We start from the raw sequence: 27,161 nt of genomic DNA, 5'->3' as shown, positions 1-27,161 counted from the left end.
AGTAAGCGAGCCTGACCACCCGATCCCGTTAGTCGCCTCTTGACAAGCATAGTCACCTTTTACAGCAAGCATTGGTTGCTGAAGGCCTATTCTACCCTGGATCTTCACGGCAAGCATGGGTTGCTGAAGACCTATTCTACCCCGGACTTAGTTTTAAGTCTCATGTTGTCATCTGATGATACCTGGTGCCAAAGGAGAATTCAAAAATTAAACCAGATTTACCTGTAATTCTCCGAGGGACCAGGGAACATCGAGATCACATGCCAGAGACTCTCCCTTAGCTGTATACATTCTTGGTCAGTCCACATTACAAATTCTTTAAAGACTGAAGCCAGATTGCACAGTCACAGTCTCATGTGATTTCACTTCTTCCCTGGTACATCGGGGAATTACAATCAAACTTCACCTTACAAGTGAGTATTGTTTAATTCAAATTGCTGTATGGCTAACATTACCGATGCAACCAATTTTTAACACCCGTAAACATTAAAAATGATAATGGCAATGACAGATCAACGATAGTCTTTGGAAAATTGGATGTTCTTTTAACTTCTTTTGAGTAGTATTTGCTTCACGTTCTCCTTAAAGGCTTTACGTTCACATCAAGTCCGAAGTTCCTTCGTGAAGACAAAGCTTTCAGGGCACTTTGAGCATCGTTGGAAAGTCTGAGTTTGAGCCTGTCAGACAGAGACACGGGACTCTCCATCATGGTTGTCTCAGCAGCTCCAGACACATCACGACTCCCAGAACACCCATTGTCTGTCTCTGTCACAAAGCTGTCCCTTTTGATCAACCCATCTACACACAAATCTCGCTGGACCATGGAACTTCCCACAGGTGAATTGACCTTACTGCTGTAGGATGATGCACCACTCAAATCGTAACCCTCAGAGCAACTCTTACTGAAACTGTCTCTGTCGTTACGGTTGTTTTCCTCTCCTGACTGAGGATGGAGCGTTGTTGAAGTTCCCACACCGCTGAAGCAATCTTTGCTAGCAAGGGACTTACCTCTGGATGGATGGCCATTATTTAATGCTGTAAACAATGGAGTTTTATCACATGGGGTTTCAGTTTCCCATTCAGGCACTGTATCACTGTCTGAGTCCTCATAGAAATTTGGGAAAGGCTGCTTTGCCGAGACTTTGACACAGCCTGATGGCTCATGCAGCATCTGTAGAAATGTTCGATCACCTTCTAGTGCCTTCGGGAACACTTTGTCAGTCGGCACGAAACACTTTGTTGGGACACACATGGGTCTACAGTCCCCCACTTCACTATCAGAATCTTCACACAAGTCAATCACAGAATCCTCTGTCGAAGATTTGACAGAGTCTGGCCATGTAGATTGTTCATCTGTATCTGACTTTCTGGACCTGTCAGTAGTAGCCATTGGTTGTTTTTGACGCTCCTCTCCTAAGTTCGGGTAAGAGTCACATGCAGAGTCACCTGGCAAAACCTCATGTTGAACCACTGGGAGACAGGACCTACTGCCCTTTCTTCTCAATGACAGCTTGGACTTGTTAGGAAGTGTTCTTTGGGAACAGGATGGGACTTGGCTTTGGAATGAAAGCGTGTCCACATTCATGATCTGTTCATCAGTCTCAATACTGGCTGTGAACTTTATGTCAGATGAAGTATCTGGTCCTGTGTCAGTGTCAGTTTTTCCCCCACACTTTTCAGAACTGTTTCCTTGGGCAACAATGTTATGTTTCTCAGAACAGTTAGTGCGTACATCGTGATCCAGAATGTCCTGATTAATGGTGTTCTTTCCTATTTCAGGCGGTGTACTGGATTCTGAACTCCCTCTTATCAGCTGGCGTCTAGATGCCACACCCTCAATTGTACTGACGTCAACTTTTGTACTAGAAGACTTGGAATCAAGTGACAACATTTGGAAGCTTGAGTCTATATCATCACTCCCATCGCATGTCGTGGACTCAACACCTCCACAGGATGGGAGACAATTTTCATTTCCCTCTATATTGAGATTGATGGGACTACCAATGGAAGGTCGTCCTTCAGGCTGGGAATCACAAACTGGAGTTCTATAACTGACAAAAGAAGATTTGATAGATGTGGAACTGGCTGTCATATTGGCCAAAGTGTCATTCAACAGCGATGCCTGCATGCTGAAGTTGCCAAACTGTAACGTTGAGTCGACAGCGGAGGTGAAGGCTGGCGATGGAGTCTGATTGAGAATAGTTTTGTTTGTGTGTGCAGGTATGTAAGTGTCAGAGATACAAGGTCTTACGAACAACGCAGGAGAGGGAGTCTGATACAAAAGAACCTTATTCTGCATGTGACCAGACGCAGGACCTGTTTCAGGGGTTAGTGGATGGAGTGGAGGTCTCTTTGCTCTTGTTAAAGGTGATGGTGTTAGGTTGAATAGACGGCTCTTAATACAGAAAGGTTTCATAGGTTTAGGGCTTACATTGGAAGGATGGGGTGACCCATTTAGTATTTGTGTACTACTGGAGGAGTTAATTTGAAAAGAGGAATGATCATGACAAGGGAAGGTATTCGTATTACTATTGTGTAGGGTGTTGTTACTTGTATAATGCAATGCTCTACCATTTAAATAGGGATGATTCATTCCAACTTTCTCAGCACTTGGCAAATCTAAGGAGTCGGGAGATGCACCACTGCTGACAGAAGCTGGTGTGCTCGGTCTGACGGTGATATCAGGAGTGTGAACTACAGTCATGCAAGCAACATGGCTGAAGTCATGCTCACCACAATATGTACCAGAAGTGAAGTCTGAAACTGCTTGAGGACCAACTGGTGATCCTTCACATGTTTCTATTTTAAATGGTGGATCTGTACCTGCTAGTGACTCTCTAAGTGGTGGAACAACTGCTGGTGGACCATCTGGTTGACGACAGGATGATCTCTTATTTGATCCCTCTAATGTTTTAACACCTGATCCGTCGTCCCGAGACAGATCAGTTAATGGTGGCCCTGTACCTGCCAGTGAATCACCATCTTGTCCTTTAACATCTGCATGTGAGTACTTACCCCTGAGTCTGCAATCTGTTGGATCAACAGATAATGGAACACACTTTGAACTATCACACATTTTGGAGATAGGACTGAAGTTGTGACGGTCACATCTGCTCTCACATAACCTACTTTCAGAAGGGGTCTGGTTTGATTTGGGATTGGTGACATAACCTGACTCCCGAGATATATGAGACAATACAGTCACATGGGAAGCCAGATCACGTGTGATGCCATTGATAGGCTGATCTTTGACACACCTGCTCAGAACAGGTTTGGACAAATCTGCGAAATCCTTCTTTTCCCTCCCCCGAAGCTGGTTCATCACTGGTTTCTTATCTGTTTCACAAGACAAAAACGGTTTCTTGAAGCAGCGGACTTCAAGAGATGCACCCTTTGAGCTCGGTTCTGTCACAACAGGTTTTTCTTGTTCACTTTTCCTTGTCCTCACAGGCCTTACTCTCTGCATTGTGTCAACACCACTCTCTGATATACACTTGGTCATGGTATGCTGTTTGAGGGCCAGACACTGTTCAAATCCCCCGGACACAGACTGACCTTTGGTGGACTGGCCAAGCTTCATCTGAAGCCTCTGAGACAAGGAGAGGAACACCTCGTCATTCTCCTCATCCGAATCTGAATGTGAATCAGAATCGGTTTTTTCTGAATTCTCATTTGATTTATACTTCTCGGAAATCTCGGAAGCATCTCGATAAATGACATATGGCACATCTCCAGCAGTACTATGTTTCGTGTTCGTGTATGGAGTACCTTTTACCTCAGATTGAATTCTAAGTGAATCCGTTTTGGATCTGCCTTTATGTAATGCAGTATTATTTCTTCTTCTTTTTGCACTTTCATCTTGTGCACCCAGTTCAGTCACATACTGAGTCTTTGAATACAACACATCTTCGTCAGGACAATCTGACACGGTATGACCTTTACGGCTCGTCTTTCGGGATGTCTTCTTTTCCTGTTTTACCCTGACATCCAGCCCATCAACACCTTTGATGTCGATAGGTTTACTTCGACTCTTTGCACTCAGACCAGGATCTCCTACAGGTCCTTGTGCTGGAGGTGCCTTCTTTAGGTGATTCCCATCTCTCCAACTGTCTGCAAGTGCAATGTGACAGGAAGCCCGCTGTGTACAGTGAGTGCTGTCCATCTGAGCGTCGTGACGAGCGTCCCCGTCACCTTGTAGCTCCAGCAGCAGCATCTGGCTGGACAGGTCGCCCAGCTCATCCTCTAGAGGTTCCTTCTTCTTGGATTTCTTTGTGCCTAAAAGATATGAAAGCGTATATATATTACCAGCAGGTTTCAAGGCCAGTTGGAGGCCGTTTGAAGGTCAAAGGTCTCTGAACAGGCAGAAGCCAATGCTCCAAATATTCATGGCTGATTACGCTGAAATACTTCCACTTTGGAAGAGAACTCTAAGGGGCCATAAATTCGCTATTAGGATGGGTCTTGTTATGTTTGTTGAAAAACATAATATGTTCCCTAAAATACTGGAAAAAATAACAAAATCATTCACTATCTATGCCTGAGTGAGTGAGTATGGTTTTGACTCCGCTTTTAGCAATATTCCAGCAATATCACAGCGGGGGACACCAGAAATGGGCTTAACACATTGTACCCATGTCAGGATTTGAACCCGGGTCTTCGGCGAGACGATCGAACACTTTTAACCTCTTTGTTACCCAACCAGCCACAACCATGCCTGCATATTCTGTTAAAACTGAAGAGATTGTGACTATCCCAAATAATACATAATCAGCAATTCTTTGCACAAAAGTTTGTGTGTCTTGAGTTAAATATTGGAAATTGTTTCTTAAAAAAAGGTTAAGGGCATTAAAAGCTCCTAAAGTCTTCATACAAGCTTCTGAAGATATCTTCACATTGAGGTCTTTTCAAAGGGGCTGTGGGGTAACCTAGTGTTTGCTCGTCATACCAAAGGCCTGGGTTCGATTCAAAATGTGGGTATAACGTGTGAGGCTCACTCATGGTTTCCTGGCCATGACATGGCTTGAAAAAAAGTTAAAAGTGGCTTCAGAAATATAGGTGATGGGGGATGCTGTAAATTAGGTGGCTGAAATACCTTTCTTTTTCTTCACCTTCTTAGCAGCCAACTCCTCTTCAAGATCGTGGACGAGGTCAGGGAAGGCTCGAGCAAAGAGGCCCTGTTCCTCCATTGTTGTGTAAAATTCACTGCTGGTGTTCACATCATCCGCTACCAAAGAGAAAATTGTGAGTTTGAGTTAACAGTGTTCCAGTAACATCACAGCATACTGGGTACCCATCCCGCTATTACCCGACCCTACCCAGGTACCCACTGTAGGTCTTAAGAGTTGGGTACAAAATGTCTGATTGGGAATAGTTTGAGTGTATCCCTGGCAAAATGTGTTTAGGTAGACATATAAAACGATCATCATGCATACACTGAAGTTGACTGAAGTTTGATTTTTATTCAAACATATAAAAGTCAGAAGGAATGGGTACATGGTCAGAAAGAAATGCTAACATTAATGACTTGTAGTGTGACCACAGAATTTTAGATGTTTTTGGTCATAAAACAATATATCACAGCTAAACACGAGTACAGGAGTGAGTGAGTGAGTGAGTATGGTTTTACGCCGCTTTTAGCAATATTCCAGCAATATCACGGCGGGGGACACCAGAAATGGGCTTCACACATTGTACCCATGTCGGGAATCGAACCCGGGTCTTTGGCGTGACGAGCTAAAGCTTTAACCACAAGGCTACCCGACCGCCCCACGAGTACAGGACGTCCTGTGGGTACCGGGTCCTGCTCAGTACCCAAACCGAGTACCCAAGTTACCCATCCCACCCCTAGTGGAAGGCAAGCCCCAAGTGATGCAGGTCTCAGACATTTACAACATTAGTGAAACCCACAGCACGGGTATGGTGCTGACAAACCTAGAAACATAGTCGTGGTGAACTGGGATTCGAACCCATGCAACTCTTCACAGCAAATAGTCCTGTCTCATAGTAGTGTATTAAAGATTGAAAACCTGTTTTCTCTCACTTACACCAGTAGGTCATTACATTTATCACTGGACAATTTAATAGTGGTACACTATTGTACCATATTTTAACAGTCTTTCATTAAGATGAAATAGTCATTTGTTTGACATGTGGAAGAAACAATGCCAAAGCAATGTTAAATAGTAACTCATTGATTTTTGCTGTAATACAGCACCAGTAACATGAGCTAGGATGTATTTCATGACTTATTAATATTACACCTGGTATCAAAATGTCACAGTTTATTCAACTGATGGCCTTGTCATGAGTAGCAGCACACCTTCTTCATCTTTATAAAAGTCCAGTTTCCACCCTTGCCGATCTAGGCTGGTATTGAGGAGTTAATTTTGGCTGGACTAACAAGTCTAAGTATATTCCAATCAAAATCGCTCACCGAAATTGAAATCCAGTTCGTAAACTGTCGTGCAGATTTCGGTCAATTGCAGGATTTGCAAAGCATGTGCACTACCAACTCGTCAGCAGATATTTTCCAAATCTTTTTATGTTTTTAATCAAGGTGCTAATGTGATTTGGTGCATTTCGCGATGTAAGACCCGTTTTTTCACTATATAGATATTGATTATCGATCAGATCGTCCTGACCGGGCGCAACCATATTGTGTGAAGCAAACGCAAGTGATACGAGAGGTGGAATCTGATCGGTCCTCAGGAGAGAAGGGACATAACTGGTAATAGCCACTGGTGGTGCTACGATCAACCCCAGAAAATACCAGCCTTGTTCGGCAAGTGTGGAAACTGGACTTTTAAAGTCAGTTAACGCTCTTGCCTCGGGAAGATGCACCTACTTATGCAGAATCAAGAAATAGTCACTGTGACTATTCCCTAACTGTGCCTGGATGTATATATGCGTCATTATAAATTAAACATGTGAAGACAATCCCAACTGCGTGGATCGAACCTCATGATGTCAATCACTGAATTGTCCAGACTTGATTATTTACATACGGATGCCATATAGCTGGAATATTGCTGAATTTTAAAAAAAATGTTTTGGCTTGATGAAATTGGTATGTAACCAAAACAGTTGTGTACCATCAACCGTGGAAAGGGAGGAAAGCCCGAAGTGATGCAGGCCAAGACGTTTACCACTTCGGTGAAACCCACGAGCACAGATATGGTGCTAACAAACCTAGAAACATAATCGGGGCGAAACAGGATTTGAACCCACAATCATAGGTTTCTGGCATGCCCAAGGGACGCAACTCTGCACAGCGAATTGCAGCGCCTTGGATGACTGGGACACCCGTGCCCCTGTACCATAAGAGAGACATGAGGGACATTTGAGGCGATAGTGACACATTTCTTGACACTTGTGAGTGCAGATACATTATTATAGGGCTGGTACACACACTGCTGCTGCTACTTTAGTCTTTTGGGATTGTAAAACTAAAACTGTGTGTTTCAATATAATTTGTTGATTATTTACTGATTTCTTTAGCTGGTTCTGTGCAAACCAATTACTGGGTTAACCTTCGTGTTTCAATTTAAAAAATCACTGTGTAACAGTAGGAGAGAAGGAGTGAGTGAGTGAGTGAGTGAGTTGGGTTTAACGCCGCTTTTAACAGTATTCCAGTTATATCAAGGCGAGTCAGCTTAATGTGGGAGGAAAGCCCGAAGTGATGCAGGTCTCGGACGTTTACCACTTCGGTGAAACCCACAAGCACAGGTATGGTGCTGACAAACCTAGAAACATAATTGGGGCCAACCGGGATTCGAACCCACAATCATAGGTTTCTGGCGTGCCCAAGGGCCGCAATTCTGCACAGCGAATCGCGGCGCCTTAGACGACTGGGCCACCCCTGCCCGAAGGAAAGAAGGAAGGACACTGGACAGAAAAAGACCTTAAAGTTCTTTACCAAATGACAGTAAAACAATTTTTGAATTTTGAGCCTACAGAAGGTGAGTGATGTAAGAGTGTTAATTCTCACCTGACTTGAACCACTCCACTTCATAGACAGGTACTCCATGTCGGACACGTGGCTTCACAACCCTGTGTGAAGAAACGCGATCATGGCACTGTGTGAGTTTAATTTAGGCTTTGAAAAGTATTACAGTTAAATAATCTCCAAAATCATGCAGGTGTTTGATTTGTTTGTCCAGCTCGCTGACTTGGTTGATGCATGTCATTGTATCCCAATTACGTAGATCGATGCTCATGATGTCAATCACTGGTTTATCTGGTCCAGACTTGATTTTTTACAGACTGCCGTCATAGAGCTGGAATATTGTTCAGTGCAGCGTTAAAAAACAAACAAACAAAAGAGTAGATCTAGATAAGCCCATCATATATCACTCCATCATCCCAAGTCATGCTTTGGAAAAACTTTATCCTCCTTTTTTTTCAAACATGCAAGGAATTAACAAACAAATGAAATATTCCAATTGTACCAGGAAGAAAACCTAACCATTGTGATTTTATGAATACTTCAAACACTTTGAGAAGATTCTGTCCTGGAAAAGGTGAGGTGAAATTGTGTTTATTATTGCACTTATATAGCAACGTGCATGCGAGTGAGTGAGTGAGTGAGTGAGTGAGTGAGTGAGAGTGAGAGTGTGTGTGTGAGAGTGTGTGTGTGAGAGTGTGTGTGAGTGTGTGAGTGTGAGAGTGTGTGTGAGAGTGTGTGTGTGAGAGTGTGAGTGTGAGTGTGTGTGTGAGTGAGTGGCTGCTTGTACTAGTCCAGACCGATGCCGATTCATAGTGCTAGCTCACTGAGATACCATGCTGCAGTTTAACATGAATACCCCACTCAGACACAGCATACTGACTCCGAGGCGACCATTCCTTGTTTTCGCCCCTTAATCCGAGCACCAGACAGGGTAACAACAAGTACCATCTTTTAATGTCTTTTGGTATGACTTTCCGGGCGGACGCTCTACCACTAGACCACGAAGGCGGTCTCTGTCCTGGAATAGAATTCACTTGCCACATATTTCCATACCTATTAGGTTTAAGGTAGGGCAAGTTTTTCAACGTGGTGTCCGCCATGTGCACAAGGTCCCACAGAGTCACCAGGGGCAGGACCTTCTCGGTGGTGTAGTCGGGCGGCCATTCCATCTTCGTCTCCGCATACTCCTGGGACGTTGAACAAAGGATTATCTTTAACTGGTGAGTGAATGTTGTTTAATTCATAAAGAATGTTAACACTAAGTTTCAGTGTGGTTTTACACACAAGTCTCATTGGAAAGGGACAGATGTGAGATCAATGGGTAGTACTGTCACAAGCATAGCAGTGTTTGAAATAATTTTCAACCCAACAAGACAGTCAGGTAGGTGATAGGGCTGCAACGATACACCTAGGTCACGATACCATACGTATCTCGATACTTACATCACGATTCCTTATGTATTGCTATACGCTACGATACAGAGTGACAAGAGAAGACAAGTGATAAATGAATTAAACTTGATTTATTAAAATGAAAAATTAAATTAAATAAAATAAATATATATTGTAATGAGTTTTTTAACTTAATGAATCATCTGCCATTTCCATGTAATGGTTAGCAAACACAAAAGTAACAGTCCTCCAGTAAGTACCCAATGGTTTCTCTAGCAAAGGACGAGCGTCTGCTTTTTCCGACATGTTAGAGACCACTCAGCCAATCAGAAAGCTTGAACTGCTACTGATATATACAAAGCTAGCATAGCCACTATATTTTCGAAGACGTACATGTGTGTTGCGAAAATTATATTGTCCCAACGTTTTTATCACTCAGTTCGAATTTAAAATTCATTTAAAACAATTTAATAAAACTTTGTTAAAAAAAACACTTATGAAAAATCGAGATACAGCACCTCACAAATCGCGCACCGTATCATATGGAGTGAATCGCGAAGCATCGATATCGTTTCAGCCCTACAAGGTGACCCGGAAATGTTGCCCGCCCATCTTCAAAGTTACCTGCCCGCATTCAGACATTATAAATAATGAAAATCTAAAAAAATAAGACACAAATTGTGTCTTGATTCAGTTGAATTAATGTGAACAATCATTTGAGAATCTACAAGGAGTAATAATAAAACTGAATATCTTAAAATGACCTGCCAGACAGTCAGACACGGGCAGGCAGTTATTTCTCCCACTGGCGTATTGCCAAATATTCGAGTCCCACAACTAGCTGACACATCCAAAACTGACCTGTGTTTTAGCGATGTGAGGACGTCTCCATGTAAATGCCTTCTTTGGAGTGGTTTCTTGTTTGCTTAGAAACTCTTCAATAACCTGGAACAGAGATGTTGTTGAGGTTAATGTGATTAGATATCTCTGATTGACCAATCAGAAAATCCAGTGATTGATATTATGAGTAAATATCTATGCTGTCGGACTACGATGACAGGCAATGACCCAAGTCACCGAGACGTATCATTATATCTTCTTACAACCAGCCTAGTTGAATGACCGCACTCAGCAGTAATCCAGCTGTATCATGTAGACCATAAATCTGTATAATTGAGTCTGGAGCAGGAAAATTAGTGTTTGTTTGTTTGTTGTTTTACACCACACTCAGCAATATTCCAGCTATATGACAGCGGTCTGTAAATAATCGAGTCTGGACCAGACAGTCCAGTGATTGATATCATGAGCATCGATCCACGCAATTGAGATACGATGACATGCACCAACCAAGTCAACGAACCTGACCACCCGATCCCGTTAGTCATCTCTTACGACAAGCATATTCGCCATTTACGGCAAGCATGGGTTGCTGAAGACCTATTCTTCCCGGTATCTTCCCGGGTCGGAAATTAGTGCTATAAATCATAGCAACAATCCACATATTATCTTCTAAAAGTCCAGTTTCCACCCTTTCCGAACTAGGATTGAATTTCTGGGCTCGATCGTAGCGACACTTGTGGATAGTACGATTAATGTCCCTTCCTTGCCCTTCCTATTGATCAATGAGATGCCGCCTCTCATATCACTTGCATTTGCATGTTGATTTCGTTAAGCGATTTTGATTGGACTAAGCATGGACTCATTAGTCCAGTCAAAATATAATTCCAGCCTAATATCGGCAAGGGTGGAAACTGTACTTTTAGTCAGTAACTCCCTTGCATGGGGAAGATGTCCACAATTTGATAGATATTTCCCTGCACCTGTACATTGTTTGCAATGAACAAACACACTGTTTACTGATGAAGATGATTGATCTTCAAGCTGACCTGTGCTTGGGGGAAGTCTGGTGTTGCCAGAGACTTCTGTCGAATGAAAATCTCAATCTTGCTGACACACTGACTAGCCGTCATCTGTTCCCACTGCCGAAACCTGAGTGGACACAAAATAGCATCACGCATTAGCAGTGCTCTGCCGAGACTCTGAACAAGCAGGGACAAGGACCCATTCAGCATACAAACATGGGGTCATTTTCAAAACTTATGGGGCTACACAATAATGTAAGTTGTGGTCAGCGATTCTGTGATACCGAGTTCATTCGAGGCAATAACATCTTTAGCATTATCAGAACTATGACTACTATATTTGCAAAAATTTGTAAGCTTGATTCTGATTGGACAATTTGTTACTTTTAGCCAATGAATGGCACTGATAGTAAATTGAGACGACTGAGGCGATGATGATGTTTACATTCAATCATAGAAGCAGCTGTCGACATGAATGCGCCCCATATTTCGAGAATCAGGCAAGACTGCTGCCTCGGTAGAACACTGCACAATAGTAACAGGTATCTGTCTGACTTTTGTATTGCAACAAGTTCCAACAATAATTCATGTGTTCGATACATAAAATATACTGCATGCGTTCTTTCATCTCTAATTTCTTACGAAGCTGAATATATATAAATCAAATGACTTGTCCTTAAACAGACTTTTCCTCCATAATGTAGTTGTCCACCATTTTGTTGGATGTGCTGAGGCATGCGTAACAGGCACATAAAATACAGCAAGCTGGTCGTGAATAGTTTCGCTTTTTCAATCACAGGAATCAGTTGCTAATTTCTGAATTCATTATTTACATTCCACTTGTCACTTATGTAAACTTTGCTAACAAGAACTACTGTATTCGACGTAATAAGCACCCTGGGCGCTCTCAAAATTAGAAATAGTGGGCTCTTATTAGAACATTATTTTGGTGAAAGATAAATTTTTTGGTTTATGCTGACAGCCTGAAATGTTTATGTACGACAGATATATTTTCCATAATTTAATTCCACATAATTAAACACATGACTGCGTATTATATGTGAATAAATAAGTCTTGTGTACATTTATCAATCGGAAGGGGTGCTAATTGGGATTGTTCACTTGCGAATATATTAGCAAATATCGCTGTGGGCGCTTATTACGTCGAATACGGTATATATGCGTACTATGCATATTATGACACAAATTCATTATTTCAAATTGTGGTTTGTTTGTTTGTTTTCTTTTTGTTTAACACCACACTCAGCAATATTCCAGCTATATGACAGCGGTCTGTGAATAATCGAGTCTGGACCTGAAATTCCAGTGATTCATATCACAAGCAATTATCCACGCAAAATTCATGCATCAACTAAGTCAGCAAGCCTGACCATCCGATCCTGTTAGTCAGCTCTTACGACCAGCATAGTCGCCTTATGACAAGCATAGTCGCTGTTTACGCCATCATGGGTTGCTGAAGACCTATTCTACCCCAGATCTTCACGAGTATCAAATCATGGTATACCAGTAATACGGTGCACCTCTATTACACACAATCCTTCAAGGCCGATTAGGCCTCATATATAGTCTGGCGATTCTGAATACATTTAATTTTAAAATAGGATAGAAAGGGTAGGGTATATATTTGATATCAAATGAGACTCAGGTGAGATTCTCTGTTTGCTGTAATTGCACTCCCAGATAAATATTGATGCCTGACACAATCTAACCTTTTGAGTATATCCACACCTTTGAGGGACTGGAGATACTTGACGACTCGGTCAACCCCTACCCCCGGGACCCCCCCTGGCAGGTAGTCACACCCCAGGAGTAGTGCCACGCCCACCAGCGACTCCCGGGATACCCCCAGGTCCTGCTCAATGGCTGCCATGCTGAAACTCTCAACATGAGGGTCCTGAACAAAGCAGATCAGAAAGGAGTGAAAACATGTCTTTAACATTCATCAGAAAATACAAAAAATATATAAAAATGACCTAGTGAGAGAGAGTGAGTGAGTGAGTGAGTGAGTGAGTGAGTGAGTATAGTTTTACGCCGCTTTTAGCAATATTCCAGCAATATCACGGCGGGGGACACCAGAAATGGGCTTCACACACTATACCCATGTCGGGAATCGAACCCGCATCTTCGGCTTGACGAGCGAACATTTTAACCACTGGGCTACCTGACCACCCCTCGAGTGAGTGAGTGGGGTGAGTGAATGAGTGAGTGAGTTAGGTTTTAGCCGCTTTTAGCAATATTTCAGCAATATCACGGCGGGGGACAGCAGAAATGGGCTTCACACATTATACCCATGTCGGAAATTGAACCCGGGTCTTCGGCGTGACGAGCCGAGCGAACACTTTGAACCACTGGGCTACTTGACCGCCCCTCTAGTGAGTGAGTGAGTGATCGATCGATCGAGTAGCAATATTCCAGCAATATCATGGCTGGAGACACCAGAAATGAGCTTCACACATTGTACCCATTTAGAACACATACTGCAAGAAGTCTTGAACAAACCATTAACTAAAGATCATCTAATTAAAGTATGTTTCTTTGTTGTTTAACTCTGAAGCATTATGTAAATAATCAAATCTGGACCAGACAATCCAGTGATTGATATCAGGGGCATCAATGTTCGCAATTGGGATCAACCGAGTAACTGAGCCTGACCGCCCGATCCCAATAATTTCTTTTTACAACAAGCAAATGATGCTGAAATCATTTCTAACCCGGATTTTCTTGGGTCTTGAATCAAAATGGTGATTTTAATGCAAAATAGCAAGTTCAGCACAAAGCCATCTTTTCTTATGATACCTTAACTTTTGGATAGCTTGGAAAGGCTTCAGTATTCAGAATACTTTACTTCATTTTCAGAATGGCACCATTTGTATATCAAAAAATATTATAAAACAAGGTTTTCACACCAGTGTTTCAATATCATTTATAAACGGAGATGCAGGATGCATCATAAAAAAAAAAAATATTTGGACATATTTATCTAACAGTGGAGATAACAATGGTTGCCAAATTCAAAGCCGTTTGTAAAAAAAGATGCGAACACTTTAATAAAACCATTCTACCACACTTCACCTTGTTGTTCATGGTGAAGTTCTTGTAGACGGTGCGAGCTCCGTACAGGAACACGTCCCCATCGTCCGTGATGCACGCATCCACAAGCTGAAACAGAACGGGATATCAGAGGGCTTCACACATTGTACTCAGGTGCGAATCGAGTGAGTGAGTTTTGTTTTACGCTGCTTTTAGCAATAGTCTAGTAATATCACGGCGGGGGACACCAGAAATGGGCTTCACACATTGTACCCATGTGGGGATTCGAACCCAGGTCTTCAGCGTGACGAGCGAATGCTTTAACCACTAGGCTACCCGACCACCCCTTGTGGGAATCGAGCCCTGGTCTTCAGCTTGAGACGTGGATGTTTTAACCACAAGCTTCCCGACTGCCCAGGACTCTTTATCATAAAGGTGGAAAATCATATGGTTACGATTGTTTTATTTCATATTATTTGAGACCGACTCCGTAGTCTAGTGGTAGAGCGTTCGCCCGGAGAGCTGAAGGTCCGGGGTTCGATCCCCGACCTCGTCATACAAAATGACATTAAAAGAGGGTACTTGTTGTTACCCTGTCTGGCGCTCGGCATTATGGGTCTAAAACAAGGACTGGTCGGCTCAGAGTCAGTATACTGTGTCTGAGTGGGGTATTCATGTTAAACTGCGGCATGGTATCTCAGTGAGCTAGCACTATAAATCGGCATCAGTCTGGACTAGTACAAGCAGCCACACAAACACACACACGTACATGCACGTCGATATATAAGTGCAATAATCTTGGACGCGACGTTTAACCCCATTTCACCTCACCTCATATCATTCAAACTGTATCACATACTAGAAATATGTTATCAAGGGGAGGTAAGGCATAAGAAAGATATTCATTAAAGGAAAAACAAGAAAAAGTCCCCCTTTGACGGTTAGGAGCACCTGCGCCTACCCCACCCCACCCCTACCCTGCAGCATCAAGGGCAGCACACATGGCCTCGGCCCCTCTGTAAGGAGCACCTGCCCCTGAGCCCTATTTGACTCACCCCTGCAGCATCAAGGGCAGCACACATGGCCTCTGCCCCTCTGTAAGGAGCACCTACCCCTTCCCCAACCCCTATCCGACTCACCCCTGCAGCATCAAGGGCAGCACACATGGCCTCGGCCTCCCCGCGACTGTGAATATAAGGGATTCCAAGCAGGTCCAGAAGCTGGCAGCACTGAAATATGAATTATAAATGACTGAATCTCAAATAACTTATCAATATAACCTCACAAACCATAACTTGTTTTATTAACTGACGACCCTTTTTCTGCCAGTTAATAACAGTCATCCTCTGTATTGCCTTCAAAGACTAATTTGTCCCTTTTCACACATTCTGGGTCAGAATAGGGCCACAGTTCTTGTGCTTGTCAAAAGAGCAGATTAAAATAAGGATCCAGAAATAAGGCTTTGACATTGCTGACTGTCATCATTACCGGATAGCATGTTCGTTTTTTGTTCTTTAACGCCACACTTAGCAAAAGTACAGTTTATACGACAGCAGTCTGTAAATAATTGAGTCTGGACCAGACAATCCAGTGATTGACGTTATGAGCATCGATCCACGCAATTGGGATACGATGACAACCAAGTCAGCAAGCCTGTGATCGGTACTTGTATCATGAAGTGAGAAATCAGGATCCACCAAAGCATCAGTGTATCATCCCACCAGCAGTGTATATACAACTAGCAATCTCATTAAAATCAGACCTCAGTTCTCGCTACTGCTAACAAAGATCTGAGGACATCCCATTAGGGGTCACGTCAGAACGACCTTTCATCCGACCAATCAGAGCATCGCTTACCAGATTATGAAAGTGACAGTCGGAATGTGATTTCTGATCATGCAGCCTCAAAAACTTTAACTCGGAACGATAGTTATAGGTTTAACGACTGTATCCATACAATCTAGACCATCTATTAGCCATTCCAGAATGTTCTTTTGTTCAGGTTTCAAATTTGTAATCAAGAATTTGTCAAAATATGTTTCGAAGCATAGTCGCCAATTTGAATTTGGTGCCGTAAAGCACAAGAAAGCTGCCTTCTTATTGGTCATTCATTGGTCGGTCAAAGTTCGCACAAGGTCGGTCTGACTAAGATCTGATTTTAATGAGATTGATGCAATAAGTTCCCTGTCTGCACCTGCACAGATGATCGATAAATGACTTGTTATAATATCAGGAATCAGAGTATTCCCCTCATTTATATACTTTTCCTGACAACAGTATGCTGGATCTCAAACAAACCCCGAGAGCCTAAAGGTGTAGTTTACAAAATGGACTGCAACTGTGGCCAATCTTACATAGGTGAAACATCCCGCCCCACAGCGGTAGAAACTAACTGTTTTAGTCCACTAGTCCTTGTAATGATAACATATAGCAAAGTCCTTATGAATGGCAAGTTTCTACTAGTCCTTACGATACCTTAATATTGGGCAGTTTGGCAAGGACTATGGTGAGGTGAGGTGAGGTGAGGTGAGGTGAGGTGAGGTGAGGTGAGGTGAAATGGGGTTTAATGTCGCGATTAATTTAATGTAAAGATTATTGCACTTATATAGCGACGTGCATGTACGTGTGTGTGTTTGTGTGGCTGCTTGTACTAGTCCGGACTGATGCCGATTTATAGTGCTAGCTCACGGAGATATCATGCCGCAGTTTAACATGAATATGCCACTCAGACACAGTATACTAACTCCGAGCCGACCAGTCCTTGTTTTAGCCCCTTAATGCCGAGCCCCAGACAGGGTAACAACAAGTGCCATCTTTAAACGTCTTTAGGTATGACGCGGCTGGGGAGCGAACCCCGGACCTTCCGCTCTCCGGGAAGACGCTCTACCACTAGACCACGGAGGCGGTCATGCAAGGACTATAGGACTAGTGCCAATTTCTAATGCTGCCCATCAACACCAGAATCAAAGAGCACAAAACCTCCATCATCAAATCAGACAGTAAATCAGCCATCTTGGACCACATCAGCAACTGTCCTAATCACAACATCAACTGGGACAACATTCAAATCCTCTCCAACAACCTCCATGACTTCACGAAAAGAAAACTAACAGCAGCAGTCCACATTCTCCGCCACAAGCCATCAATCAACAGAGATCAAGGCTATTTCATCCCATCCTCCTACTATGAACTAAATAATCACTTGTTTAATTGGCTTCATGTCCCATTGGCTTCCATCTATGTGTTCTCTGTCCATCGTGTTGTGACGGTATTATCCCACTCATGTATACAATGATTGTTACTGTTAATCCTCCACCTACTACATATGTTCTGTACAATGTCCCTCATTCAGTCTTGCTTGACAACGGTATAAGGATCTATACCGAAACATGGCTTTTTACAGTATCATAGAAGTTGTAATCCATAAAATTGTGTCTACCTTGTGAACAGTATGCCAGAGCTCCAGATAACTTTTTGAGCCATTAAGTTTTTACTCTGCGGTTTCTATTTTAATTGGGTTATTACATTTTCCATTGGGTAACCAATATTTTTTCACTCATACATTCATCACTCTATTGGGTTTTTCCAAAAATTAATGAATGTTTTAAGATTTACAAAAGACGGAACAATGTTTTTGATGTATATAACTGTTCTAAATGTATAGGCTTGACTCGGAAAGTAAATTATCTCGTAATTGTGTTTCAGAAATTAGCGCCATTGTACACATGCTGAAAAAGCTTCATTGAGTATTTACGCATGCTGTTTTTATACATTTGAGTTTTTCATTTAATGCATGTGTTTCTGTACGCAAGTTAATTGAAAGTAATTGTTTAAATATTTTTGGGGTACTTTACGCACATATGGTGCGTATCTGTAGCTCTGGTATGCTACATTCCTTCTTGCTTTGATCATGTAACAGTGTAGAACAATGATGTTGTGGAAGGATAAGTTCATCAGAGACATTGTATGACAAATCGATATTTTAAGACAATGAGAAATTAATGTATGGCTCTCATTGGTCAGAGTAGTCTCGCTGTAAAATGATTTGTGGTTACTTCCCAGATACATGAAAGCTGAGATGTATAGCTACCTCTCGGAGTCTGGCGTTGAAGTTGGAGCGTCCCCCTCCACCTGCACGCCCCCCCCTGCCCCGCCCGAGAGCCTGCTGGCGCCTCCTCATCTCCTGCCACTTGAGCTGTGGTGCCGCGCCCTCGATCACAAACACCAGTTTCACCCCCAGCTGGGTCAGGTAGCTGACTCGGAAAAACAGGTTCCTGAGGAAAAACGAGTGTGAGTGAGTGAGTGAGTGAGTGAGTTGGGTTTAACATCAATTTGCACAATATTCCAGTTATTTCACAATATTCCAGTGTCCCCATTTATGCTGTAGTATATGTCGCATAAAAGTCAGTAAGGAGCATTTAATGCCGCCTTGGTTGTTTGTTGTTTAATGCCTCACTCAGCAATATTCCAGCTATATGACGGTGGTCTGTAAATAATCGAGTCTGGACCAGACAATCCAGTGATTGACATCATGAGCATCCATGCAATTGGGACCGATGACATGCATCAACCAAGTCAGCGAGTCTGACAACTCGATCCCGTTAGTTGCCTTTTACGACAAGCATGGGTTGCTGAAGACCTATTCTCTCCCGGATCTTCACGGGCCCGAAATGTATTCCATTTATATCACAGCGTATATTGACCAGTATGGTGAAAACCACAAGCACAGTAAGGATGCTGACAAACCTAGAAACATACACTGGGATTCAAATCCATGATCATTGGATTCTGGTGAGCCCAAGGGACGCAACTCTGCACAGCAATTAGGGGAGAGTTAGACGCCCTTCTCGTAAGGCCTTGTTTCTGTATCTGACCTGAGGTCAGGGCCACCTTATCAAAGTATGTCACTGGGTCATATCAGGGCAAGTGGGTCACGGTGACCATATCTTAAACAGTTAAACACTCATGCTTTATCAGAAACATAGGTGTCTGCTGTAAATATAATAGTTTCGTTGAGCTACAGATAAGCAGCATATTTGCATAAAATACCCCCACAAAATATTCAAAACCCAATTACCTTCAATTAACTTGCGTACAGAAACGCATGCATTAAATGAAAAGCTCAAATGTATAAAAACAGCTCACATAAATACCCAAAGAAGCTTTTTCAGCATGCGTACAAAGGACCTAATTTCCAAAACACAATTACGAGATAATTTACTTTCCGAGTTAAGCCTATATATTAAGAACAGTTATATACATCTTTAACATTATTTCATTTTTTGAAAATCTTAAAATGTTCAATAATTTTGAGAAAAAAGCAATTATAGAGTGATGAATAGATGAGTGAAAAAATATTGGTTACCCAATGAAAAATGTAATAACCCAATTAAAATAGAAACCCTAGAGTTTAAAACTCATTGCTCGAAATTATCTGGAGCTCTGGTTTAGATAACAAAAAGGACATACCTAGAACAGTGTTCACCAGTAAGCATAAAAATACAGGGGTCTCATAATCCTAATGTTGAATGTTAAAGATTTAACAGAGCTCCAGATAAGCTTTTGGTGTTGTGGGTATTTTACCCATGCATTTTAAAATCAGTAATTCTATCTGGGTATTCAAATTTCTGTTACCCACTAGTTTTTACACATGTGGGTATTTAAGTTAAATATTTAAAAACACTATTCATCTAGTCCCTGCAAACTGGTGTTGTGTGGGTTCGAGAGCTTTACAGGACTCAAAAATACCACGATACTTCCACAAGAAAGTGTGATGGCAAATGATCATGATGTAACTGTCATCGTGGAGTTTGGCAAGGTTGACGGAATGCCTGTTTATAATTTCAAAATAAGTTGCTGATTTGCTAAACAAATACGCAGGGTTACTTAACAATATTTTGATGATACGCACAAGTTTTATTTTTGTAGCGTAGCTGTAATGTTCGTTGCGTATTTGATACGCTTGGATTTTATTTTACTGCATATTTGTGCATTTCTGATGCGTATTTTACGCAGATACGCAGCTTATCTGGAGCTCTGTTTAAGGGATCCCAGATTCAAATAAAAAACAAGCAGATATCGAGGGCCTTAGGACCACCATTAAAACTTACTAACATATCCTTGAACCTGACCAGGTTCCCCATTTTAGTTGACTCTGATGAATAGACTGAGGTACTGCGGACCTCTTCAATCTCAGTGCTATACTTATGACTTAACATATGAACCCTTGATTTGTCTGTTTGTTTGTTTAATTCTGCACTCAGCAATATTCCCGCTATATGACGGCGGTCTGTAAATAATCAAGTCTGGACCAAACAATCCAGTGGTTGATGTGTCATGAGCATCGATCCACACAATTGGGATACAATGAATTGTCCAATCAGAGCGTCGCTTACCAGATCATGAAAGTGACAGTCGGAATCTGTTTTCTAATCATGCAACCACGAAATATTTAACACGGGGTATTCCGAACGACAGTTACAGGTTTTATGATTATATCCATACAATCTAGGCCATCTATAAGCCATTCCAGAGTGTTCTTCTTATCAGTTTTAATTTTTTTAATCGAGAATACGTCAAAATATGTTTCGAAGCGTAGTCGCCAGTTTGAAACTCGTGTCGTACAGCTCAAGAAAACTGCCTTCTGATTGGCTCATGTAGATTTCTTGTCAGTCATTTCATTGGTCAGTCAAAATACGAGAAAGGTCGCTCAGACGTGACCCGTAATGGGATGTCCTCAGATCTTTGTTTAGCGGTAGCAAGAAATAAGATCTGATTTTAATGAGATTTAAGTTTTCTATATTTACATTTTCTGTCAGTTTTTTTCTTTTATAATTTGTAGAAAAATTTAAGCAATGGGAGTTGGTTAAGAAATATAGCCCTCAAATGCTGCCATAATGACAACCATCATTGGATTGTTACTTGTCCTCAGCAAAATTTAGTTGTCTCGGGCTAATGGACTACCATGAATTTCGAAGGCTTCAAGATGACAGGCAGGCCTGAGGTTAGGGTTGAAAGGATACAGCAAGGTCACGCTACAATACATATCTCGATACATAGGTCAGGATACAATATATATCTTGATACATAGGTCACGATACATATATCACGATACAATACATATCTCGATACAGACATCTGCATAATGCTACCCCTGCGTCACAGGGCCATATGACACAGTTGAACCAAATTTGCATGACAGTTTACGAACCGGATTTCAATTTCAGAGCGCGATTTTGATTGGACTATGACTATGACTAAGTCTAGTTAGTCCAGCCAAAATGTAACTCCATAATACCAGCCTAGTTCGGCAAGGGTGGAAACTGGACTTTCGTAGTCGGTTACCTCCCTTGCCTCGGGAAGATGGTTCTAGTGGCCACGAAAAACGAATTCAATTCAAGAATGGATACGGTTCAATTCACCAAATACGCAAATGAATTGTTACAGCCCTACTGTAAACACATGTTCATAGCAGCTATTGTCAGTACTTAGTAGGGAACATGGAATGGTAATTACAACACACTTTGCAATATCGGACTGACAAAATTGCTGGGCAGGGCAAATTTCTACTAGTCCTTATAATACCTTAACTATTGGGCAGTTTGGCAAGGACTTCGTGACAAGTGCTAATTTCTACTGCTTGGCAAGGGTGGAAACTGGACTTCTACAGTCAGTAAACACCCCTGCCTCAGGAAGATGGTGAAACTCACACGCACAAACTCTGTATATAGTTGTCTGGATGATGTACCAAACTCAGCGGCCTTATTGGCTGCCTACACGACAAACCTCTGGTCTGTTTGACCTCAATAATTTGCATAGTATACAACCATGTTTGATGACGGCTAAAGTGAAACAAACAAGAGTGAGTGAGTTGAGTTTAACGCTGCTTGTAACATTATTCCAGTTATATCACAGCGTGTCAGCTTAATGTGGGAGGAAAACCTGAAGTGATGCAGGTCTCGGACGTTTACCACCTCGGTGAAACCTACGAGCACGGGTATGGTGCTGACAAACCTAGAACCATAATCAGGGCGAACTGGGATTCGAACCATGATCTTTGGTTTCTGGTGTGCCCAAGGGACAAAACTCTACACAGCGAACTGCGGCACCTTAGATGACTGGGCCCCCGGGTCCCTGATGTATATCTACCCCCTTGGTGAAACCCACTTGTTCTGGCATCGTGCTTAAAAGCAAAGATAATCAAATACAAGAACAAAGAATTATCCCCCTTGAAGACCTGGATCCGAATTGGTCTTCTGCACGACGTTTGTCGTAAGGTATTCATCAAAAAAGACGAGGAATAAGTAGCAAGAGTATTATCTTGTATCGATACCGAAAAAAACATATTGTGTATCGCATCGTCGCATGAAAGCTTGCAATGCACCGGTGCACCAATATATATCGTTTTACCCCTACCCAAGGTTCTGGGGTCACAAGCACTGCCCACCTGAGATACGGCCTGGCTACAACTCCCTGCATGGACTTGACACACTGGTTCTCACACACCCAGATGCTGAGGTCCACGGCGATGGTCTGACCTCGGAGTGAGGCCAGCGGCGTGTGCTGCTTGACCGGAGCCAGAATAGTCCACAGGTTCGTCACCCCCATCTGAAAATACCGTCGCAATCGGCATTAGGCCTCGAGTTTACTCCACATTGATCACAATTACAGGTATAACGTTATATCAGTTTGTTGGCATAACGATGGATGAATGCTAAAGGTGATGTAGATCTAATTGAGTGAATTACCGTATTCGACGTAATAAGCGTCCCGCTCTAATCAGCGCCAACAGCGATATTTGCAAATATATTGGCTTGTGAACAATACCAACTAGAAAGTGTTTTTACTAGTAAAAACATATGTCTCCCCCCACTCCACTAACCCCCATTCATTCGTTTACTTCACGTTAAACCCCATCTCTTCATTCCCACCCTCCATTACTAAATAACAGAGACAAAAATAGAACTCCTAGCAATTTCAAACAACTAAAGGGCACCACTTCAGTGCTGGGTTAATGTGTATACAAAGTTTCGCCAAAAAATATTAAACGGTTTCCGAGTTATGGTCAGGAAACAAAGCTTACCCCCATTCAGAGCCTATGTTCAACTTATCTCCATGGAAACAAGAAAAAATAAAAATGTCAAAAATCTCTTAATAGCAAAAGGCACCACTTCAGTGCTGGGTTAATGTGTATACAAAGTTTCACGAAAAAATATTAAACGGTTTCTGAGTTATGGTCAGGAAACAAAGCTTACCCCCATTCAGAGCCTATGTTCAACTTATCTCCATGGAAACAAGAAAAAATAAAAATGTCAAAAATCTCGAAATAGCAAAAGGCACCACTTCAGTGCTGGGTTAATGTGTATACAAAGTTTCGCGAAAAAATATTAAACGGTTTCCGAGTTATGGTCCGGAAACGGTGGGAACGCCGACGCCGACGCCGACGGGAACCGTGCCAAAAACAATATGTCTCCCTCCATTCTGCGGGAGACATAATAAGCACCCCTTCCGATTGATCAATGTACACAACACTTATCTATTCGCGTTTAATACGTACTCGTGGGAAAAATGGAAAAATGTACCTCTCGTATATAAAAATTTCATGCTGTCAGCATAAACCACAAAATTCATCTTTCAACTCTGTCTTTTTCACGAATATAATATTCTAATAAGTGCCCCCTATTTCTAATTTTGAAAGCGCTCTGGGTGCTTATTACGTCAAATACAGTACTTTCAACAGTATTCCAGTTATATCACAGCGTGTCAGTTTAATATGGGAGGAAAGACCGAAGTGATGCAGGTCTCAGACGCTTACCACTACGGTGAAACTCACAAGCACAGGCATGGTGCTGACAAACCTAGAAACATAATCGGGGCGAACCAATAATCATTGGTTTCTTGTATGTGAAAGGGACGCAACTCTGCCCTGCACGGCAAATTGCGGCGCCTTAGACAACTGGGCCACCCATGACTCCGATGTAGATGAGTGACATCTACCACCTTAGTGAAACCCACTGGTACTGGCACGGTGCTTGAAAGCAAGGATAATCAAATCCAAGAACGAACAATTATCCCCAGTGAAGATCTGGATGAGAACTGGTCTTCAGCAAGAAATTTGTCGTAAGTGGAGACTAAAGGGACTGAGTAGTCTTTCTCTCCAACTTGGATGATTTATTACATTATGTCCTAATTGTGTAGATCGATGCTCATGATGTCAATCACTGGATTGTCTGGGCCAGAATTGATTATTTACAGACCGCCGTCGTATAGCTGGAATATTGCTGAGTGCGGCGTTAAACAACAAACAAAGAAATAAGGGAAGCAACCCTGCACAACTAACTTACTACACCTTAGACAACTAGAGTACCTGTGACCTCAAATCTGATATTGAAGACATGGTAAAACAATTCTCATCAGAAGCATATTTCTTATTTGACCAGGTCACTAGGCTTCTTTTCTCAAGTAGAAGGGGCACAGGTGGCCCAGTCGTCTAAGGCGCCACGATTCGCTGGGCAGAGTTGCGTCCCTTGGGCACGCCAGAAACCTATGACTGTGGGTTCGAATCCCTGTTCGCCCCAGTTATGTTTCTAGGTTTGTCAGCACCATACCCATGCTCGTGGGTTTCACCGAAGTCGTAAATGTCTGAGACCTGCATCACTTCGGGCTGTCCTCCCACATTAAGCTGACACGCCGCGATATAACTGGAATACTGTTAAAAGCGCCGTAAAACCCAACTCACTCACTCACTCTCAAGTAGAAAGAAACTCATCAGAAAAGCATGGCAGGACAGCTTAGGCAGGTTCCAGTAATGTTTCGAGCCATTGAGTATTTACTCTCATCTTATCATTCACATTGGGTATTTATACTTTTCTTTGGGTATTCAATATGTTTTTATTTTCTTGGGACCAGGCCATTATGTTAAGTAAACCGATAAGTCAACATTTTTTTTAACTAGTTCAACTTCTATGCTGTTTCAGGTAACGTCTAATAAGCATATGTTCATTAGCGGTGCGCAGTTTTACGAGTATTACCTGTAACAATTGTTCATGCAGTGTGATTTAAATGACAAGCAGGGTCAAGTGAACAATGTTTCTTTTCTGTTCCCTGCCTTGAGAATGAGAAATGTTTGAAACTAATTTTGTTTTGATTTTGGTTGTTGTTTACACAACTGGCGCCTATAAACAATTGAATCTGATTGACATTATGAGCATCAATCCACACAACTGGTATACCTCTAATAAGAGCCCCCTATTTCTAATTTTGAGAGTGCCCTAGGCGCTTATTACGTCGAATACGGTACTCAGAATACCCCCAGGTTGTTTCAAAGTAAAGAGGTTCAACATGTTCAAGAAGGGGGGGGGGGGGGGGGGGGGGTGTTTCAATCACAGTGTCAGTAAACATGGTATATAACTGACAGCTCTTCAGCACCAACCAATATGGCGTTTATAGTGCTGACATTGATTTTTCCAGGATTCCACGCATAGTTCCCTTGGCAATCTTGGTAAACAAATTGTTATTTTGCTTGAATTGGTCAGTGCCTCTACAAAGTCATAACATTAATTATTGAGGTTGGAAATATGGAATTCCACTGTGGATTTTTTTTACTTTTACTGACATTTGCTGCAGACTACGGCTCAAATATTGGCCACGGAGCAGATCTGGATAAATCCCTAAACTATTACCGCAACTCTCCTTTATTCATTAATACACTAACACTAAAATCTACTGAAAATAAGGAAAAGATACGAGTGAAAGAGAGGAAAGTCAAAGACTGCGGACGTACAAGGGAACGACACGGCATGTACAGATTCAACAACAAACAAACTTGTTGATCTAATGCAATTAAACATTTAGATCTGTTAACACTGCTTCTTTCAGTGGCATTTAGAAGTTGGAGTGATGAAGTAAGACGAGTTCTATGGATGAACAACTTCTTTATTACAATTAGTGAGACGTTTCGGTGTAGATCCTAACACCTTTATCAAGCAATATCAGCAATTGTTCATCCATAGAACTCGTCTTACTGTTAACACTGGTTCAGTATGAATTATCGATGCAGGGGAGAATGACAACGATTGGGCATGGGTGTGCAGATAGGGATGTTGCTAGTTAGACGGAGTGACCCCACATGATACAGTGGACAGTGAGTGAGGTTTTACGCCCGCTTTTAGCAATATTCAAGCAATATCACGGTGGGGGAGACCAGAAATGGCCTTCACACATTGTACCCATGTCGGAAATCGAACTGGGGTCTTGGGCGTGACGAGCTAACGCTTTTACCACTAGCTATAGGGTACCCAACCGCCCCTACAGTGGACAGTCTGAAGGACATTTCCCCTTGGTATATAAGAGAAGTACCTTGATCCAGAACGACTCTACAAGCAGAATTGCCGAGTCTTATCAACTATAGACCTCACTTCATATACAAGGCCTAAAACAGATTGAAATGGCTTAAAACCTCATCAACTCATCAACTCGGTGGGTAGGAATTAACTGGAGATGTCCTTTTAATATTCGCGCAGTATCAAGGAACAACCAAGAATGTGCTTCACACAGCGTATCCAAGTAAGTGATAGCACTTTGTTGTTGAGCGTGACAATCAAACGCTTTAACAACAAGGCTACCCTATTTTGACAGCTGATAGATTTGCTATAATTTGGGCAAAAGTTTCTAAAAGAGGACTGTGTAAAACTGCTTGTATGAAATATGAAAACAATAAGCCATATTCTTGTTGGCATTATGTTTAAAGAAATGATGCATCAAATGTGATAGCTGAGCATGTGGCTACCGCCTTCTCCTTTACCTCTTTGTCCCACCCAGCTGATTGTTTCACCTGTCCTCTTCAAATTCCCGCCATATTTATCACTCTCGTTAGCACGATATTGATTAATACCACCATATTTTTTTAATGG

The 27,161-nt window shown here is 42.1% G+C and overlaps 1 protein-coding gene across 1 annotated transcript; it reads right to left on the bottom strand.

Annotated features, from left to right (window-relative positions):
- Window positions 1-544: 544 nt before the first annotated feature.
- On the bottom strand, window positions 545-27,102 carry LOC139467091 (uncharacterized). Its single transcript, XM_071248809.1, has 12 exons — window positions 27,053-27,102; window positions 22,697-22,857; window positions 18,341-18,524; window positions 15,390-15,479; window positions 14,293-14,379; window positions 12,930-13,114; window positions 11,224-11,326; window positions 10,199-10,282; window positions 8,999-9,132; window positions 7,988-8,049; window positions 5,093-5,224; window positions 545-4,275 (listed from the first exon to the last, which is right to left on the bottom strand). The coding sequence occupies exons 2-12, from the start codon at window positions 22,855-22,857 to the stop codon at window positions 572-574; spliced, it is 4,926 nt and encodes a 1,641-aa protein (XP_071104910.1). The 5' UTR covers window positions 27,053-27,102; the 3' UTR covers window positions 545-571.
- Window positions 27,103-27,161: the final 59 nt, after the last annotated feature.

This window comes from Haliotis cracherodii, unplaced genomic scaffold (assembly GCF_022045235.1).
Source record: "Haliotis cracherodii isolate W230 unplaced genomic scaffold, xgHalCrac1.p SCAF_19, whole genome shotgun sequence".
Classification (NCBI taxonomy): domain Eukaryota; kingdom Metazoa; phylum Mollusca; class Gastropoda; order Lepetellida; family Haliotidae; genus Haliotis; species Haliotis cracherodii.
The sequence above is the reverse complement of the archived record's forward strand: the minus strand, read 5'-3'. Positions and strand labels throughout refer to the sequence as shown.

Bases quoted from the DNA above. Each gene is read 5' to 3' on its own strand.
- LOC139467091 (XM_071248809.1), bottom strand. From the start codon at position 22,857: ATGGGGGTGACGAACCTGTGGACTATTCTGGCTCCGGTCAAGCAGCAC. The intron at 9,133-10,198 runs GTCAGTTTTGGA...TCAACGTCCCAG, and splicing joins CTCACATCGCTAAAACACAG to GAGTATGCGGAGACGAAGAT. The intron at 4,276-5,092 runs GTATTTCAGCCA...CATATCTTTTAG, and splicing joins GAAGGTGAAGAAAAAGAAAG to GCACAAAGAAATCCAAGAAG.